The sequence below is a fragment of the Corythoichthys intestinalis genome, chromosome 3, assembly GCF_030265065.1.
Source record: "Corythoichthys intestinalis isolate RoL2023-P3 chromosome 3, ASM3026506v1, whole genome shotgun sequence".
Taxonomy (NCBI): Eukaryota; Metazoa; Chordata; class Actinopteri; order Syngnathiformes; family Syngnathidae; genus Corythoichthys; species Corythoichthys intestinalis.
In genome coordinates, this window is record NC_080397.1 from 13074777 (window position 1) to 13093315 (window position 18539).

The window sequence follows — 18539 nt, forward strand, 5'->3', positions numbered from 1 at the left end:
AGAAAAAAAAAAAAATTCAATGCATTTGATTGACTTTTGTGGGCAACATAAAATGACATTGCGGACCGTACCTAGCCTACAGTATGGCCCGCGAGTTTGACACCTGGTGTATAGGAGGAAAAAGACAACAAAATTAGAAATTATTATGGTCTGAACTCTTTATCATTTTAAATGTGATTTTTTAAAACTTGAAAATACATGTATCTTTTTAAAACCGTCTATTTCAACATTTGATAAAATCACAATTTTGTACCTAGACAGAAGAGACAAGAGTACCATTTGGTCCCATGCCCAAATCCAAAACTCGTGTTTTCTGATTCTTTTTTCGCTTCTTTGTGCAGGAATGACCACTTTCCTCTACTTGGCTGGTTTGGTTTTGGCTCTGTCTGTCCCTGGCGCGAAATCAGAGTCAGCAGTTCTGCGGTTCTCGGGGCAGACGGACTTTGTCGTCAACGAGAGCAGCGCGGCGGTGGTCCGACTGGTCGTGGAGAGAGTAGGAGATCCCGTCAATGTCACGGCTTTGGTTCTGGTAGGATTTGCACTTTAGTCTCTTGTTTTTAGAGGTTAGAAACTGGGTACCTCACGATATAATACAATTTGCGATAAATAGCTCACGATAATGACAATAAGGTATACAACAATTATCGATACATGGGTCAGTCAACATTTTACAATACAATTAATAAACAGAAAAACAAGCTGCTGCAGCTTCTGCTGACGTCCAATCCATTTGAACTGGGAGGGTTGCAGCGAATCATTCGCTGCCATCCCTCCCACTTCAAACGGATTGCATGTCTATGGCAGTTAGTGGCAGCCAATCTCAGTCCATGAGTTCATTTTGTGGAATTTCACATCACTTCCTGTTGATTTTGTGACATTTACAGATCACTTTCTGTTGATTTTGGCGCGTTTACAGGTCACTCCCTGTTGATTTAGGGTTACTGAAAAGGAAGTGACTCAAGGATATCACCAAATGAATAGAAAGTGACTCAAAATCAATGGGAAGTAACCTATAAATGCCCTAAAATTAACAGGATGTGACCTGTAAATGCCCAAAAAAGACTGGCTGCGAATGCTCTGGTTTCAATTAACGGCGCTGGGTGTCCATTCCAGTCAAAATGAATTGGATGTCTAGCGCTGTCAATGGCAGCCACTGAGTTAACATAGACACCATTATTTTTGGTATGTACTTGATTTTCAGGCACTTCCAGTTGATTTGGGGGCATTTCTAAGTCACTCACTGGTGATTTTTGGTCAATTCTTTTTCCTTTTGTGGCATTTACGGGTTACTTTCTGTTGATCTTGGGTTACTTAAACGGAAGTGACTAAAGAATGTTTGCAAATGAACTTGAAGTGACCTGTAAATGCCCACAAAAGACTGGCTGTGAATGGAGTCGCTGCCTATTCATTTGAGGAGATTCCCGGGTCATTCCTCTTCTGTAAACCAAAATCAACAGGAAGTGACTCATGAATGCCTCAAAATCAACAGGAAGAGACTGCTTATCAACAGCAAATGATGTGAAATGACCCAAAATCAAACTCATTGGTTGCCATTGATGGCACTAGACATCCATTATTTCAGTCCATTCAAAGTGAAGTGGATGTTTCGCGTTGTCATTGGCAGCCAGTGAACTAACATATAAACTATTCTAATGGGAGATTTTGGTAGAAACCTGTTGGGTAATTTTTTAATCATCTTTAAGATTTATTTCCACACCCTTAATTGTCATAGTCATCCATATAGCAGAATTTTTTGTATTTTTCCAGCTGGAGGGAGCGGACACTGGAGATTTTGAGGCTGTCACAGCTGCCGCCTTTTTGCTGTCCACTGAACTCAGTAAGACCATATTCATTGCAGTGAAAGACGACGAGCTGCCGGAAGCAGATGAGACGTTTACCTTTAACCTTACCCTACAGGTAAAAGGCCCATTGTTTGGGTTATGTGGTAAAAAGTTAATCGCTTCATTGTATGCCACTACAAGCATCCTTGCAACAAAGTCTCACTGTTCTGACTCAGAATCCTTAACACTATGCAATAGGGTGTGGAGGCGTCAACCGCTTTAAGCCCTCTTTTTAGGTTCTTTGATGTGTGTCCTCCATAAGCCTTTTACTAGGGTCAAACAAGGTGGGGGGAAAACGTACATGACTAGAACGCCTTTGAAATCCCCCTTTTAAAAAACAACACTGTCAGAGGAAACTTACATTGACAGCAAGTATTGTGTGCTTCACTTTGCTTTTAAAACCCAATTACAGATGAAAGCTACTCGCATTCACATTGGGATTTAATACTTATTAAACGACATATTAGTTCTGTGAGGTGACAAAATTGCATTTTGCACAGATGGCGTGGAGCAGCATTATAAAACCTTGTCAAGAGAATGACTTTCACAGCTCATGCCTTACAACAAGAAGCTATCACCATGGTTTCAGTTAGCTTTTACTCGTCAAGTTGATAACTAAGACTGGACATTGCTGTTTCTTCAGTTACCTAAAGTGGAAGTTAAACTAGAATTGTGTGTCTCATTTCGTCACAACATTGAACACGTTAACTTTTTATAATTCGGCGTTTGAGGTTTAGCTACTTTAACTATTTGAATTGCCTCCCTCTCCAGAGCTCCTCTAACGGTGTGACGCTGGGAACACCCAACAAAGCGACCATAACCATCCTTTCCAATGATAATGCCTTTGGAATCATTGCCTTCAACTCAGTAAGAAAATCCAACTTGACTTAATTGAGTACCCTGGTTTAATATTATAGAGAAGTTTCCGAAGTACTTCCGCGTTACTTCCTTATGTCTGCAAGCAACTTCCGTTTTAGAATTTCTCTATCCAAAAAAACAGTGGAGCTGGAGTAACATTACTCATCAAAATCCCTTAAAAAAGACCATTTGGAAATACCGCACCCATCTGCCATCATCACGACAGGGGAGGACAACATGTTCATGAAGGCGGCTGTGGAACCAATCTCGTGCCACCACAAAGACCGGATGTTTTTGTAGCCATGTTGTCGCTGTGTTATGGGAGGTATGTTCTTCCTATCCCTGCATTTTTTTAATGTGTCTGGTGCTAACAAATACTAAAGCTAAAATCTTACACATGAAACGACTTTTTGCCTTTGATATTGTTATTACGATGATGATTGTAATTACGATGATCGTTAATATTATTTAATACAACTAATGTATCTGCTGCTAGCCTGTTGCTAATCAGTACGTGTAGATGGCACAATTATGCCAACGCATAAATGCAAGTGTTACAAGTTTTTTGTTCATTTGTTTACAGGTGGAAAACACTGTTAGGTAAGGGAAGATAAGCTGATGTGCCTCACAGCAACACTTACTGTACATTGATGGACATATATCGAGACTACATTGTTCTACCCGGGGGCGGCCGAGAGGCTGGGGCTGGAGGCGGTGGCTCGCCTCGCGGGGGACTGTCAGCTCAATCCTGATATCCAACTACGAGCTTTATAACTGCAGCAACTTTAAGATATGCTATTGGAGCTGGGATTACCGAGGACAGTGGGAGAAAACCCGTCTGGAGGCCGTAATGTCGGGTGAAAGTTTGGCAAGGCTCTGGAACTCCGCTGTCTGATATCACATTCTCGTATGCTATTTTTCCAATCATTTTATAAATCGTGATTTATTGACCTGTTTTGCACATGCACCAATCATTTTAAATAAAACAAGAAATGGAACCATGTTGTCCAAATGTTTTATTGCGATCAATATATGTGATAAAAAAGAGTGACACACTATTTTTGTTTATATGTGCATACCTTGTAGTATTTCCTTGTAACAACAAAATCCGTGTAAGCCCTTCTGCCTTCGGCAAATGTAAAATAATTTGTAATTTCACCTCATTTTGGTCACTCAAGTGGCCGCGTATCGATCTATTCCTCATGTCCACTCAGGCTTTTTTACCTTTGTCCACGAATGATCAACGAAGTGATAAGAACAATCATACACTCTTATCAACGCCTCATCTACATCGTGCTGAATCCATTTTTGGAGATTCCGTGGGTTCCTCTGGCTTGATTTTGCAGTTTTAACTTTGTCGACTCAGCACACTGCTTACTTCAACCACAATTCATGTTGTTCTTTCTAAACCGGAAGTTCGGAGCAGACATTTTCCAAGATGGCGCCCCCCCCATATTTCGCTCAGGAAACTTGTCTATAATGCAGATGTTTGTCAGATAGCATGCACATGATACGGAGCTAATTTATTTGTCAGTAATCTTGTGCTACGACAAAGTGCGCTGATTTGAACCCAATCAACAGATCATGTACAACTAAGAAATGTATATGTTTGCCATCATCTGTCTTTTTAATCGCAGACTGAGGAGGTCGTAGTTGATGAACCAAAAGAAGGCAACCAGTTTGTGCCTCTCACTCTAATTAGAGAAAAGGGGACATACGGAACAGTGACCGTAAATTTTGAGGTGAGTTAACACTAAAAACAAATGCTTATTCCATTTCAGTTTTTCAAAACTGGACTTATTTAATATACTTTAATTTTCTGTTTATGATATTCGTGTATTATATGCGCCCCAAAAATCACCCTTCAATATCTACTTTTTTTTTTTTTAACTTGTGTATCCTATAATACACTTCAAAGATTTACTGGTATCTATACTTAAAATTTGAAGTATTATGCGAATAATAATCTGAATTCCCTTGTTCAGACAGTCACTTGAAAACATGATCAGTTGTCCACTCTGAGAGTGCAATGCTCCAGTCCAGACTATTCAGAAATTTAGAGCACTGTTAGAATGTAACGGATAGTTTTGTAACTCTCAAGACTGCTCCTGTTTTCAAGACAACAATGACCAAAAAACTTGGTCTTGTTTTGGTCTCAGTGAGTTCTAATATGTGGTTAGTCTTGGTCGCGGATTGTGGTGTCTTGTGCACAACACTGGTATTGGAAGGCTTGAACCCTCGGACAGAAGTAAAAGCATCATATTGAATGTCTGAACAAGTTAAATTTGATGCCGTATTAAAACAAACAGTTAGTACAAAATACAGTAAAGAAAAAAAATCTAAAGATTGCATGTACTAATCTATTGGTATTTTAATTTTGTCTTTTTCAGATCTCTGGGGGCCCCAATTCTGCCTTAGAGGACCTCGCTCCAGACAAAGGGAATATCACTATTCCTGTTGGACACTCTGTCGCTCACTTTGACATCCTCATCCGGGATGATCAGGTATCAAGCAACAACCACCAATGATCAATTGGATGGTTGCAGTAGGCCTTGATGGACTATTTCCTTTATTTGGACCAGATTCCAGAAGATGATGAAGTGTTTTCAGTCAGGCTCACAAGCATAGCAGGCGGAGCGCTCCTCAGGCCCAACGGCAGTAGTGTGCAGCTGAGGATCCGACGTAATGACAGCCCACTGAGGTTCTCACATTCTGTCGTGGCAGTTCCAGAGACTGCCGGAGTCATCGCCTTGAATGTGACCCGTGGTCGGCTGAGAGAAGATGGACCGCTGGTCGGTTCTGTTGACACTGAGGTACTTTGGTCAACTTTGTAAATCAAGCACTTGGTGTTTTGCCACTATGCATTACAGATAATACCTTATCTCCAGGTCAGTGTGGATTATATACTTTCAAGTGGCAAAGGGCTGGTCAAGGCTACGGTTGATGAGGATTTCCTTGATCTGCAGTCGGCCAAGACTATTACCTTCCCTCCATTTGTCTACAAGACGAGCCTGCTGTTTAACATTACAGACGATGAAGTGCCAGAAATTGCAGAGTCCTTTCAAGTGGTCCTACTGGAGGCGAGCGTCAGAGGAGACGCGGTCCTAGTTTCACCCAATTCCGTCCTTGTGACCATCGAGCCTAACGATAAGCCTCACGGCGTCCTTTCAATCAGCAGTAGTGCCGTCATTCACCCAATCAGTATTGATGAGGATCTGATACAAAGGTACATGACACTCTGTATACAGTCAGTGATGATAACATTTCAGTACACTAATTTTAATTATAATGTATTTCCTCCAGATATGAAGGCCTCGTTATTGCAAGAAATGGAGGTAGCTATGGCCAAGTGTCCGCCAACTGGTCTATCAGTCGAAAGTCAAGTGTCCTCCAGCCAGTATCTGATGACTTGGCACCTGAGTCAGGGGTGGTGACCTTTGCCCCCGGCCAGTTAACTGCCGTGATTCCAATAAATATTGTAACAGACGATGTACCTGAAGAGGCGGAAGCTTTTTTTCTACGGCTGCTGCCGCATTCCGTCACTGGGGACGCTGAGGTGGATGAACCCATGGAGGTCAGTAGAGAACAGAACACATGTCACAAGTACAGAGAAACAAAATGTCCTTCCAGTTATAAGCCGCCCTGAGAACAGTAACGGCAGAAGTATACGGAGGGAGACAGGGCTGGAAGCTTGCCAGGTCAGCCATAAGCCGCTGCGACGTGGGAGTTAGCGAAGGGAGAGTGGATCAGAGGTGGTGAATATTAGGGGTGTCTCAATTTTAGTCATTGTATGCGTGCATGAAGTCCATGACATATTATCCTATAGAAAAATGTAACTGTCTGATGACTGATGATGACACACAGCCATTGACGTAGAAACAGTCTGAAGTGTGGTAAACATAGGAGATAATAGCCACCTACAAAGCCAAGTGACAGCATTTATTTTGTTCAGCAGAGAATTGGAACTTTGTGACCAAATTGTTCATCAAATTCATCCAAATTTGGTGAGCCTTTTCTTGTCATGTAAGATTAGTTCAAGTTATCAACCTCTCGTAGGGCACTTTCACGATAGACCAAGAGGAACAGGTCTGGTTGGAGAGCTACATCGCAACAATACTTGCAAATGACTTGTTGAAAAGGTTCAGCATTCACACTGTGGCAACAAGTAAAGGGCATCGTTTAAATTTTAACGGTGCAGATTCTGATTCCACGTTTCGATTCCGTTTCCAAACGATTCTCGATCCCGATTATTCTAATTGGCAGGGTCAAAAAAATTGCATATTTTATATTCATTTCTTAACTTCACGATTATATTTTAAATTATATGAACTTTCAATTACCTTTGCAATGAATTTCTCACAGGGCTATTTTTAACTTGTATACAAATATCAGTTTTTGAACTTTTCATTTCTTTCCACAGGAGTGCACTTTCACAAAGATAATTATTTTTCAAAAGCTAACGGAGAAATCATTTACACATATTCTTTTGCCTATGTTTTAGAGTGTCCTATGCTGCAGGCATGTTTACATGTTTTTGAGTTCCTACTAATGGGCTAACTTGGTTCAGAATATCAAACAGAAAAAACAAATTGTAAAACCCAGTCCAGTTAGCAGCAGGTACAGTATAAAATCAGAAACAGTTTTTGTTGAGGAAAATGATCATATCTGCCTTCTCAGGCAGTAAACGTCAGCGTTCTGGACAGATAGTGTCTGCTGTAGTGGAGAACACACGTTCACTGGGTGTAGATGAAGCTTGAACACATGAATATGAACAAGAGAGATCTGACAGCAAAGGATAAGTCTTTCTTTCGTTCCACCACCATGCAGTATGATCCTCCTCAGACAAAACAGCTGATGGCTGGTGCTCACAGCAGAGTAGATAAATAAATGTCACGTATCACTGTAGTAAAGTACGTGGAAAAAGATCTTAATCATGGACGTTGATACGACGGAGTATTAAGGCCAAATTGATCAATTTTATAAAAGGACTACGAGATTAGTCTTACTATTGCTACGAGAAAAAGTCGCAAATATTACGTAGGGGTAAGGTAGCTGTGACCCGCTACGCACTTTACATACATGTACTGTACCTTAGCTCAGGGCTACGACGAAACATTAGTATAAATTCTTCTACTGATTATAATTTGATGTAGATGAGATAAAATAATAGGGATTTCCTTCTTTGTAAAACCGATTCTAAAACAAAAGATGCTTTTAATACTGTTTATTTTAACAGAGGGGGCAACGCGCTATGTAAAGTGCGTAGCTGCTTATATAGCTACAGTACATAAGCCCAATGTAATAATTCGACTTATTCTCATACTATTCCATCCATCCATTTATTCTCGTACTATTCCATCCATCCATCCATCCATCCATCCATCCATCCATCCATCCATCCATCCATCCATCCATCCATCCATCCATCCATCCATCCATCCATCCATCCATCCATCCATCCATCCATCCATCCATCCATCCCAGGTCGCGGGGGCAGCAGAAGACAGACGTAATTTATTGTTATACCTGGTTCTGACTGGTTAGAGGACCGGCACAGCGTGTCAAATACGCGGCACTCAGCTATGCACTACTCGGAAGTTGTATTCCATGAAGCCGGAGGTGTTTAATCATATTGGTCGTGCAGCCACCTTTGCATCATATAGCTGTTGCAAATGTTGCACTGAGCCTACTGGTCATTTTTCTTTGTGAACATTAGCCAAACTTTTGAGCGCCGCCGCAGTATTTACGACTGAAATCAAGTTGCAATGATCGGCAGCTATTTTTTCTGGTCGGCGGTCAGAGCATCGAAACTTGGAATCGAAATTTTTTTTAAATTGGAACGGTTCCAGGAGAATGTTGTTAGTCCCGGATCCCATCGATGCTCGATGCCCAACACCAGTGGAAACCAAACTTCCTGAGTAGCATCACGAGGACGAAAGGCGCACTCATTGATTGGACAAATTTAGAAGAGGAAATACCTCCATCTTTCATCCAGCGTAAGTGATGCTGCACGTAAAGTAGCATTAACGCACCCTGCTCCCTTTGTATTCACAAGCGAAGTAGGGTGTGCCAAAGCAGACTGAGACAAACGAATTTTGTGGACCAGAGTTTGTTGGTTTGATCTGTACTACAGTCCAGATGTGCACTCACATTAAAAACAAAGCAGACTATCTGAGACAAAGAACTCTGGTCAGTTTAAAATGGACCAAACAGAGCTAGTGTGAAAGCGCCCTTAGTTGAAATCCCTTCCATGAAGGAGTTCAAGAATGGTATCCAGCTTGCAACTGAACTCACATATCGCTTGAGTCTGAGCATGGGCAACCTGGCCCCTTTCCTCCAAGGTGGACAGTTTTTCCAGTTCAATCAAAGAAAGATTCAATTATTTGTAAAGTTTCAAACAACCCACAGATATTGTGCTGTTAGTTTTCATTGCTCTGCGTGTGGGCGTTTCAACTTTGAATGCAATACAAAGTAGCATACAGAGTAAAGTCAACCCTTCATCTTTGCTCTGTAGGTTTCTCTTTAATGTTGCTGACATGATTCAGAGCGGTTGTGTGTTGGTGAAAGTGTTAGTGAAATTGTGACATGCGTTAATGGTTTTATATTCATCATATCTCTCTGGGAAAGCAGTAGTTAGATTTAAAAGTCTTATCTGTGCCATTGGATTAACTCTTTGGTGACACATGAATAAACGTTATTACCTCCACTTGTGACTTGTGCACAATGACAACTCTCAGCAGAATGTGTTGTAGACATGATCAAATCAGTTTACAAATGTAGTTTTTCTTTGTAACACAGATTGAACAAAACCATGAATCACACATGAACATGTCGTCTACATGACGCTAAATATCACATGTGGGACTAACAGAGAGAAACAGGTCTTAATTAAAGAAGTCATCACAACTCCAGTGGAGTTAATTAAAGAGGATGAATTGCTAAACTTGGCTCAAAGATCTGTTTTTTCAGGCTTCTGTTCCTTTACTTACATGTCCTCACCTCACTCTATGCGTTAGGACCTCCACTACGTCAGAATACTTCTATCTGAACCATGATTATTCACTCCTTTGATTCAGATAAGATTTTGAGCTTAAATTACACTTCCTGATTTCTACACTCTTTCCTCAGATGGTGTTTTACATTCAAGACAGTGATGACGTCTACGGGATATTTCTCTTCAACTCTGAAAAAGAGCAAAGCATTCAAAGCCAACCCGAAGGCCGTTTCCTGTCACTAAACTTCCTGCGGGAAGGTGGCATGCTGGGCCAAGTCTCAATGAGTCTAACAGCTCTCTACATTCCAGCAGGACCAATAGATCCACTTCTGGCCCGAGACCAGGTTCTAAATGTTAGCAGGACTGTGAATGTTGTCTTCTCTCATGAACACAAGGTTCATTTTGTACTGCCAATCAGGAACGATGCTTTTCTGCAGAACGGAGCTCATTTTTTTATACAGGTAACTTGCAAAGAATGTCCTCTGAATCAGAACCATTTGAAGTTTGAAGTGTCTCTTGAATGTTTGAGTGGTTTTAAAATGCAGCTCACATCTGGTCAGTTGTCATGGGAACATCCTATTCCTGACGATACAAATCCAACCTTAAATTCATTTTTTTTATCATTGCAAAAAATTTTAAATGGTTTATTATAACAAGAAATAAGCAGATATCTAAAAAGCACCTTGTGTCATTTCATCCAGTGGAAGGCGAGAGTGGCTTTTCACTAAGCGCCCCTTCTGACAACACTAAAACCAGTGGTTCTTAACCTTGCTAAAAGTTCAGAATCATATGAGTTCCCCATAAGCATTCACTGAACCCTTTGGAATTAAAAAATAGTGCTTTTTTTTTCCAAATTGAAAACTGATATAGCTTAGCTAGCAGGCTAATGTCTAAGTGATTTCCCGTTCAAATTTCTTCAAATTGACTACAAATAATTTTGCCTTTTACTGTTGATTTTCACCTTGGAAAATGAAACTCATTTATTTCACACTGTTCCCTTTTTTTGTTTTCATGCCTACATTCCCATTTTATTGTCGCATCCTTGCATCACACACTATTTTATGGCGTAAAATGATGCAATTTTTTTTTTTAATTATCTGCGCAGTCGAAGCTGCTTGTTGGTCTATTATTCTTCTTCATACCAAGTGCGAGTCAACCTTCCACTGAGCAAACAAGCTTCTCCTCCCATTAAATAGAGGGCTAGCAATTAAAAGAAATTGAATAAAGTCCGTAAACGAGTCCAAAACCTAATTTAAAATGACACGTTGCCTTAAGTGAGCATATGAAAATGGGGTCCAGTGTGTCTTACCTTCGCTGAATCCCTTAGACTGAGTCACCAAACCCCTGGGATTCCAACCAACCCCGGTTAAGAGCCACTAGGCATGTGCTGGTATGAGACGCTGACAGTATGATAAGCTTAAGGAAAAATACCGCGGTTTCACGTTATCACGGTATTACAATAATAATAATAATTTTGAGATGTATCGGTTAAACTTTTTTTTCTCCATTGAACAGGATTTTTTTTTTTTTCATTTTACATCACATATTTGCAAACTGAAACATCTACATGAATATATGTTAAAATAAATAACAAAAAAATACCTGAAATATTTCAACATTAGAACAAGAATCCTTGCTAATGTAGAACTGGACTTTAACATAAAATCAATTTGATCATATATTGTTTAACACATATCAATACTACTATTAATGTTAATTACTTGAATGTTAATAGAGAGCGCGATTAAGAGACAGACAGTGTGCGTATGACTTGTATCATCATTTACACATTATACAAAAACACACACATCCAACCTCTCTCCACACAGAATATTGCCAGAGAGAAAAAAACACCACAGGCTGTATTATGAAAATGTTACTTTTATCAGATGTTTACAATGGCGAAAGACTTTACAAAAGTAGGCTAATGGTAGAAAGGAAACTAATTAGCAGTCTTGGCATGCTAACTACCCACATTATCTGCCTTGTTAACAAGCTTACGTTAAAGTATTTGTTTTACAAATGCTAGACACACTAAACACACTGGAGTGAACTCTCGTAGCTGGTGGGAAACGTTCATGACAGCGTTTACTTATATTAAAGTTTGTGTAAAGTGATAGATGATGGTCACGTAAATGTGAAATGTTGGAGGTCCTGCTGTCCTTCCTCTTCTAAGCTGCTACCGTCTGATTCTTTTCGGTAGCTATAGTATTCTAATACTAGCGACTTTGTCCTTTTTGATGGGGGAAAAAGCTCAGGTGTAGTGTCACCGACAGACACAGGACATAGCAAAAACCAGAGGGGCAGGGGCGAGCGCTGTCACCCCAAGACACAGATTTATCGCTCCATTTTTGGGACATAAAAAATAGCTCATACTGTACTACGGTATGATGGCAAATTTTTGTGGTTTTTAAACCGTGACGTTTTCATACCATGGTAAGCATTGAAACCGGTAACCGGCACATGCCTATGAGCTACTGACTTAAACACTATGTAACTGCTACGCACATCATCTTACCTTTGTTTTAGAAACCCCATAAACCAACCCAACCACACCCCCTTTACGCCCGCAAACCCAGGCTCAGCCGCACCCCGGCACCCCCAATTCTACGCCCCTGTTTTCATCTACTTTTAGCTACTGTGACTGCTTTTGTACTCATTTCAAAATTACAAAACAATAAATGTATGCAATGTAACGTTTTTGGTTTTCTCCCACAAGTTGAATGCACTGGAGCTTGTTGATATCACGCCCATGATTCCTTCAAAAAGTCCAAGATTTGGGGGACCGGTCAATCTCACCCTTACAGTCACCCCTGATATTGCCAATGGGGAAATTGGCTTCACTAGTAACACTACAGTGGTGGTTCACGAACCAGAAGATAGCCGCACTAGCATGGTAGGATTCCCTCATCAGACGTTCAAGGTTTAGAACCCCTTCACAATCCTGTATTAAACAGCAGTTAATTGTCATAACGTTTGTCATAGACGAGCCTCCCACTTCGGCGTGACGGTACCGACGGCCAGGCCATTGTGTTCTGGAGCCTCAAGCCGATCGGAGCGAATCATGAGGACGTCACCCAAAGTGATCTAGAACCTCTCAACGGCTCTGTTGTTTTCATGTCAGGGCAAAGCGAAGCCTCCATCAACCTCACTATCTTGGCTGATAATACTCCGGAAATCAACGAGACCTTGCTGCTTACCCTGGATAGGTAGGAAATTTTGTTAAATAGTAAACTCTTTCATTTGCCATTGACGATGATACACGTCCAGTCATGTGGCTCTTTTCATCCTTCTGCTGTGAATTTAAATGAGTTTATCACTAATAGATGTCAGATCCATTACAATTAGGAATGAACGAACGTTCTTTCATTCGCTACCAACCCTCCCACTTCAAATGGAGTGGATGTCTATCACCATCAAGAGCAGCAAATGAGTTAATATAGTATGTGTTTTGGTCTGTCTCCCCAAAACCCGTTTTGTCCAGCTGCTTTCTCTGAATAAACAACACAATAACAACGACCACAACTGGAGTACAAAGACAAAAATATTTCAAGCACCATGTAAATGTGACATTAATATAAAAGTATGCATGTCTACCTAAAATGCTGAAGAGCATGATGATGATAATAATAAATGTGTTTCAACAGGATTTTTGAGAATGCACTACAGATATCAATTAACTTTAAGTATGTGTGACTTTCAACCAAGTCAACTCAATTCCATCAGACAGTAACTAAATAAAAATGCTGAGTACCATCATGATGAGTATTTGATTTGATTTGACTACATAAAAAATCCTGACTAAAAGTCCAACAGTACTGCTTATGTGAAATATCCATACTAAAATGAAGTTAATATCTTTCAAATGAATTTGTATCGGACTGACGGAAGATAATGGTTTAAGTATTTCTAATAGTAAATGTATGTTTGTGGACTGCTAATATCAATTACGGTAGCTCAATGGAATGTATTTACCAACCAAGTAGGGTTGCCAACCGTCCCTTGAAATATGGAATCGAATCATGAAACTCGACAATCGTGTCTAATTTGTAGAATGAATAGCGTCTGATTTGTAGAATGAATGAATATGGGTGGGATGTTATTTAAGAGTCAGATGGACGCTTTTTAAAGGGAACCTTGGATTTCAAGACTTGTAGGCTCTAATGAGCCACAGTTGTCCTCTTTTACTAAAATATGTTATTAGAAACATAAAATATTGCTATTGATTTAAAAATCTATCATATTTAGTACACGTTTTGACCTACACAGGGCGCCATGTTTTATGCGCGCAATAGAGATTGTCACTTTCACTAGACGAGCACTACCTGGTTACTCCAATTTCTTCTACGCAGCGAGACATCCAACACATACGCACATTGGTTAAATGTAGCGAGTACTTAATATTTGTGTCTTTTATGACCTTTTCATTCCCTCTAAATACTTTTTGGATGTGTTTCCATCTCATACTTTTAAGCATTGTTTTCTTGTCGTAGCTTTAAATCCGATTGTTTATCTGTTGACCACATTAGTCACGTAGCATATTTAAACCACCCTTATTTTATATTGCCACGTTGAAGTATTTTCTTGAGTCATCTTTGGTATGTTCTGTCTGTATGCATCTGAACAAAACAAGCTGAAAGCGTAGGGTGGTACTTAGGGTGTCAAATTCCCCTCTTGTGGGACGCTTCACTGGTGTAGCACATTTTGACAGAACACCGTTTTTTTTCCTACTCACGTTTTGTCTCATCCCGTCTTTCCTGTTGCTTTTGCTTTTGCTGCTCGTTTTGTGAAATATCTACATTCCAGTCATGCTCATTAAGGTTCCTCTCGGGTTGAAATTGAAAGGGTTGAACAGATGACATGTTTATGTTGCTAGAGTCATACTCTGGATGCCCAGCTGCAAAACTGTGATGTCATCGCCCTGTGACGTCACCAACATTTAATAATAATAATATATTTACAGATTGTATAAAAACGAAAACACCAAGAGGGTTTTCAATATCAAATTATTTTAACTCATAATACAGTTTATCTTTTAATAACTACAAGTCTTTCTATCCCTGGCTCCCTTTAAAGGGTACGTCAACCCCTGGGGAAATGTTAATATTCCATCATTTATCCATAAACGCATGCCTTTTGTATTCATATCATGCCACTTCGTTTAATTACACACAAGAAAATGAGAGAAATTTGGATCGATTGTCAAGCTAAAACGACCGGCGCCCGAGATCTGGCAGATTGTGTGCGTGACGTCATTACAAGTGAAGAGAGTGCCACCGGCCACTAGGGGAGCAGCGCCTGTCTGCATCAATATAATTCCTTCTAGTGAGAGGAGAATTAGGGGTGTTTTGAGCTGTTTGTTGTTGCATTGTGTTCGTCCTGCTCTGCACATATTCCAGGTTCCCTCATGAAGAAACACCCCTCGTTGTCAATAAAAGAGAATTCAGAATTGACAGTGAGGGGTGTTTCTTCAACAAGAAAAAGGCTCAGTGCTTTAATACTGAATGGCGGCGAAGATGGCAGACAATTTCGTTTCTAGTTCCAGCGATGAATCCGACGTAGAAGGACGTAACGAATGTTCATCTAATGGTGACGAGGAGAGTTACGAAGCCTTAATTGGTATTTTAGGTTACCAATTTGAGCCCAAATGAACGCAAATGCAGTGTAATGAAACAGTCTTTGAGGGGAGCAATGACACTGATGAAACATCGGATATGATATGTTTTTTATTATAGAAGAGTACTCACTCTGGCCATTTCCAGCTTAGCAACTACCCTCCTTTGCTTTGCCTGGGATGGTGAGGTGGTCTCATCAGTGGCAGTCTTCGTCCTCTTTCTTCGTGTCTTGGGACATTTAGGTGGCTGTGCGTGTATGGTGGGCACCCCATCTGCTTTGAGCAGCAATCTTTTAGCAAAACCCGATTTCACTTGTCCATAGTTCGAGAAGCTTTCAGGTGGAAAATGTGCACCACAGAAAAGCGTGCCGGAGGCTGTGTCTAGAAAATTAGCCCTCTTTGCACAGACGAACTTTACCCATTGTCTGCGTAGTCCAGCTCTTTTTTTCGCGTTCGGGAACTCATGGATACTATATTCTGATAAATAGCTATTTTTACACCACATAGCACAGCAGTTTTGAACCATTTTAGTGATGTTTTGGTCAAACAAACCCGAACGCTACTCTCGTCGATAAAAAACAATGGCACCTGGCTCTGCCTCGACTTTCATTCACTTGTAGTGACGTCGCCGCCCCATTCGGCTGTTTCCGGAACACTTTCGGAAATGTTCGTCATTTTCGATCTATTTTCGATAATTGCTCATTAATGTGACTGATTTTTTTGTTAACTTTATCAATATTTGTTATCTTTGCACATAACGGTTCTATTGATGTCTCACACCCCCTTTGCGTTTTCATACCCTTTAAGAATATGAGGGGAAACGTATTCCCTGCCTCTCCGACTTTGTATACTCCACGTTTTTTTTTTTTTTTTTAATTAAGTCATTGGCAAATTTGATGTTATATGGTATCAATAATTTCAGTTGAATTTGCTCAGTCTCTTTTGCGCTTTCTACTCAGCTTTCATATACTGTATATTTAACACAGCATTTCAGTTACATTTACTTTATTTATGTAAGTACTTGAGCCAAGTAGCTTTATTCAGACATACTGGAAAATGTTACTTAGACTTACTCATTGTTCATGGCTTCATGCGTACTTTTAATCAATTTCAGGGCATTCATATCAACTCAATATCTTGTCCAAAAAATGTTTCACCCATTATATTAAATGATATGCAGTGTCACTTTTTTGAGTGTACAACTCCCATGTGGCACATTAAAACTGTTCATCCTATAATGTCCTTGTGTCTAAGCAGCTGAACAAGACAGGTTAAAAATAAGAGGGGAAAAAAGAGAATGTGTTGTGGTAGTTAGCAAAAGAACAAGTTAAATGTATATTTAGAAAAACCTGCTGACGGCGATAAACATCCAATTGATTTTAACTGGGAGAGGCTGGCAGCGAATGACTGCTGCTGTCGTTCTAAGTCAAAATGGATTAGACATCTATTGTCGTCAATGGCATCCAGTCACTTAACGCATCTTAAATTTTGTCAACTTGTAGACAAAAAACTTTTCACTGTCGAAAACCAGATCCTGAAAGCTGGCTTTACCGCCAGAGAGATCGTCATCATGGAGAACGATGACCCTGGTGGAGTCTTTGAGTTCTCTCCATCCTCCAGAGGTCCTTGGTTGATCAACGTAAGCCCCCAAAAACTGTTGAATGTTTGATCCAATATTAAAAAACTGCTGTCAAGATACTTTATGTTCCCCATTGGAATATTGTGATTTAAATATCTGCAGGATGTCATGAGTCTATTGTTATTGTTGATTTTGACCTATGAAGGAATCTGACCTTTTAGCCAGATTGCCGGAATCACGCCAGCCGAACTCCCGGACCCGCGCTAGCGCAGCTCCAACGACCCGGGCAAGCGAAAACCTGACAACCTGGCCAAAAGTCCAAACTCTGCACGTTTAGTCTTGACCCCTTGTACTGACTCAATTTTGAAAGCTGGAAAAAGGCTTCGAAACACAAGCTGACAATTTATTCAGGTCGACAGTGATCAAACGGCAAGGCAAAACAGCAACATACCTAGGCGAGGAGGCAGACTGGTTCCAGGGTTGCCATATCACAAGTCAACAAAAGATTCCCCTGAAAAAAATCACAACGATTAGTTAAACATTCAGTCTTTTTGAAAGCTCTCGCGGGGCGGGCCTTGGGCAGGAAGAGGGGTGTGTTTGGGTCTTCTTCTGTTGCAGATTTGGGCGGTCAAGTTCGTGTGTCACCGTTGCTGGGTCATGGGTCATAAGGCAACTGAGGGGGGATGTTCAGCGCGCCTCACCGTTTGAGAGGCGCTGAACTATGGAACTTGGAGTTCTTTTTGTTATCGGATGTTGTGGTAGTACAGGACGCCCCGCAATTTGTTCTGGACTGTCCTGAAGAGCTGATTGCGGGATTTGGTGTTGCAGACGTGGGTTTGTAGATGTCTTGCATATCACCTAGTAGTCAGCATCAATCTTGCTCAGTCAGCTGCATGACGCACGCGTTGGGCTTCCGTGGTCAGAAGGCGTCAGGTATCTCTTATGCCCTTGGTCAAATATATTCTGCTTGTTTTCCTTAAACTATGACACAAATGCTATTTATTTTATATTGGGTATGTTACCGTTATACAAACAGTAAATACGACAAAAGATACTATTCCTTCACCTATTAATAGCATAGTCTGATACTTGTGAGAATTTCTTAATGACATTAAAAACCTCTTGAAGAGAAGATTCCAGTTCTTGGAAATATAATAATATACAGTATCATTTGCATATAGCATTTTGTCTTATTGCAATTGCCAGTGGTTTGATAAATAATGCAAATAGTAGTGGTGAGAGTGGGCAACCCTGTCTGGTGCCTCTCTAAAGACAAAAACTTTGCCATATAATCCCATTAGTGTTGAGTGTGGCTTTAGGGTAATTGGAAAATGTTGTTTTCTAGCGGATAAATGGTTCTCCGAAGCCAAATTTTCTCAGTATCTTGAAGAGGAAGATCCAGTTAACATTGTCGAATGCTTTTTCTGCGTCTAAGGAGAGGATAATTGCTTTTCTTTGTTATTCTGTGCCCAATTCATGAGGCTGAACAGTCGTCTATATTGTTGGTAGTATTACGTCCTCTAATAACACCGGTTAAGTCATTGTTAATTATAGTAGGAAAATTTTGTGTCTAATCTTGAACCTAAAGCCTTTGCCCCTAAAGCCTTTGCACTGATTTTAATGTCTGTATTCATTAATGATATTGGTCTATAA

General features: G+C 40.3%; 1 protein-coding gene across 4 annotated transcripts in view; it reads left to right on the forward strand.

Moving 5' to 3' along the window:
- Nucleotides 1-18539, forward strand: part of adgrv1 (adhesion G protein-coupled receptor V1) — a 220791-nt gene that overhangs the window by 27439 nt on the left and 174813 nt on the right. For 3 of the 4 annotated variants that reach the window (XM_057831094.1, XM_057831095.1, XM_057831096.1), the window contains exons 1-2: nt 12766-12902; nt 16810-16946. In XM_057831094.1, the coding sequence (XP_057687077.1) occupies nt 16878-16946 (69 nt within the window). In that variant the 5' untranslated portion in view covers nt 12766-12902; nt 16810-16877. Of the gene's footprint in view, nt 1-341; nt 530-1767; nt 1918-2612; nt 2709-4336; nt 4442-5089; nt 5204-5281; nt 5513-5587; nt 5926-6002; nt 6274-9827; nt 10155-12412; nt 12590-12678; nt 12903-16628; nt 16634-16809; nt 16947-18539 lie in introns of those variants that run through there. The other variant, XM_057831097.1, reaches the window with a different exon arrangement.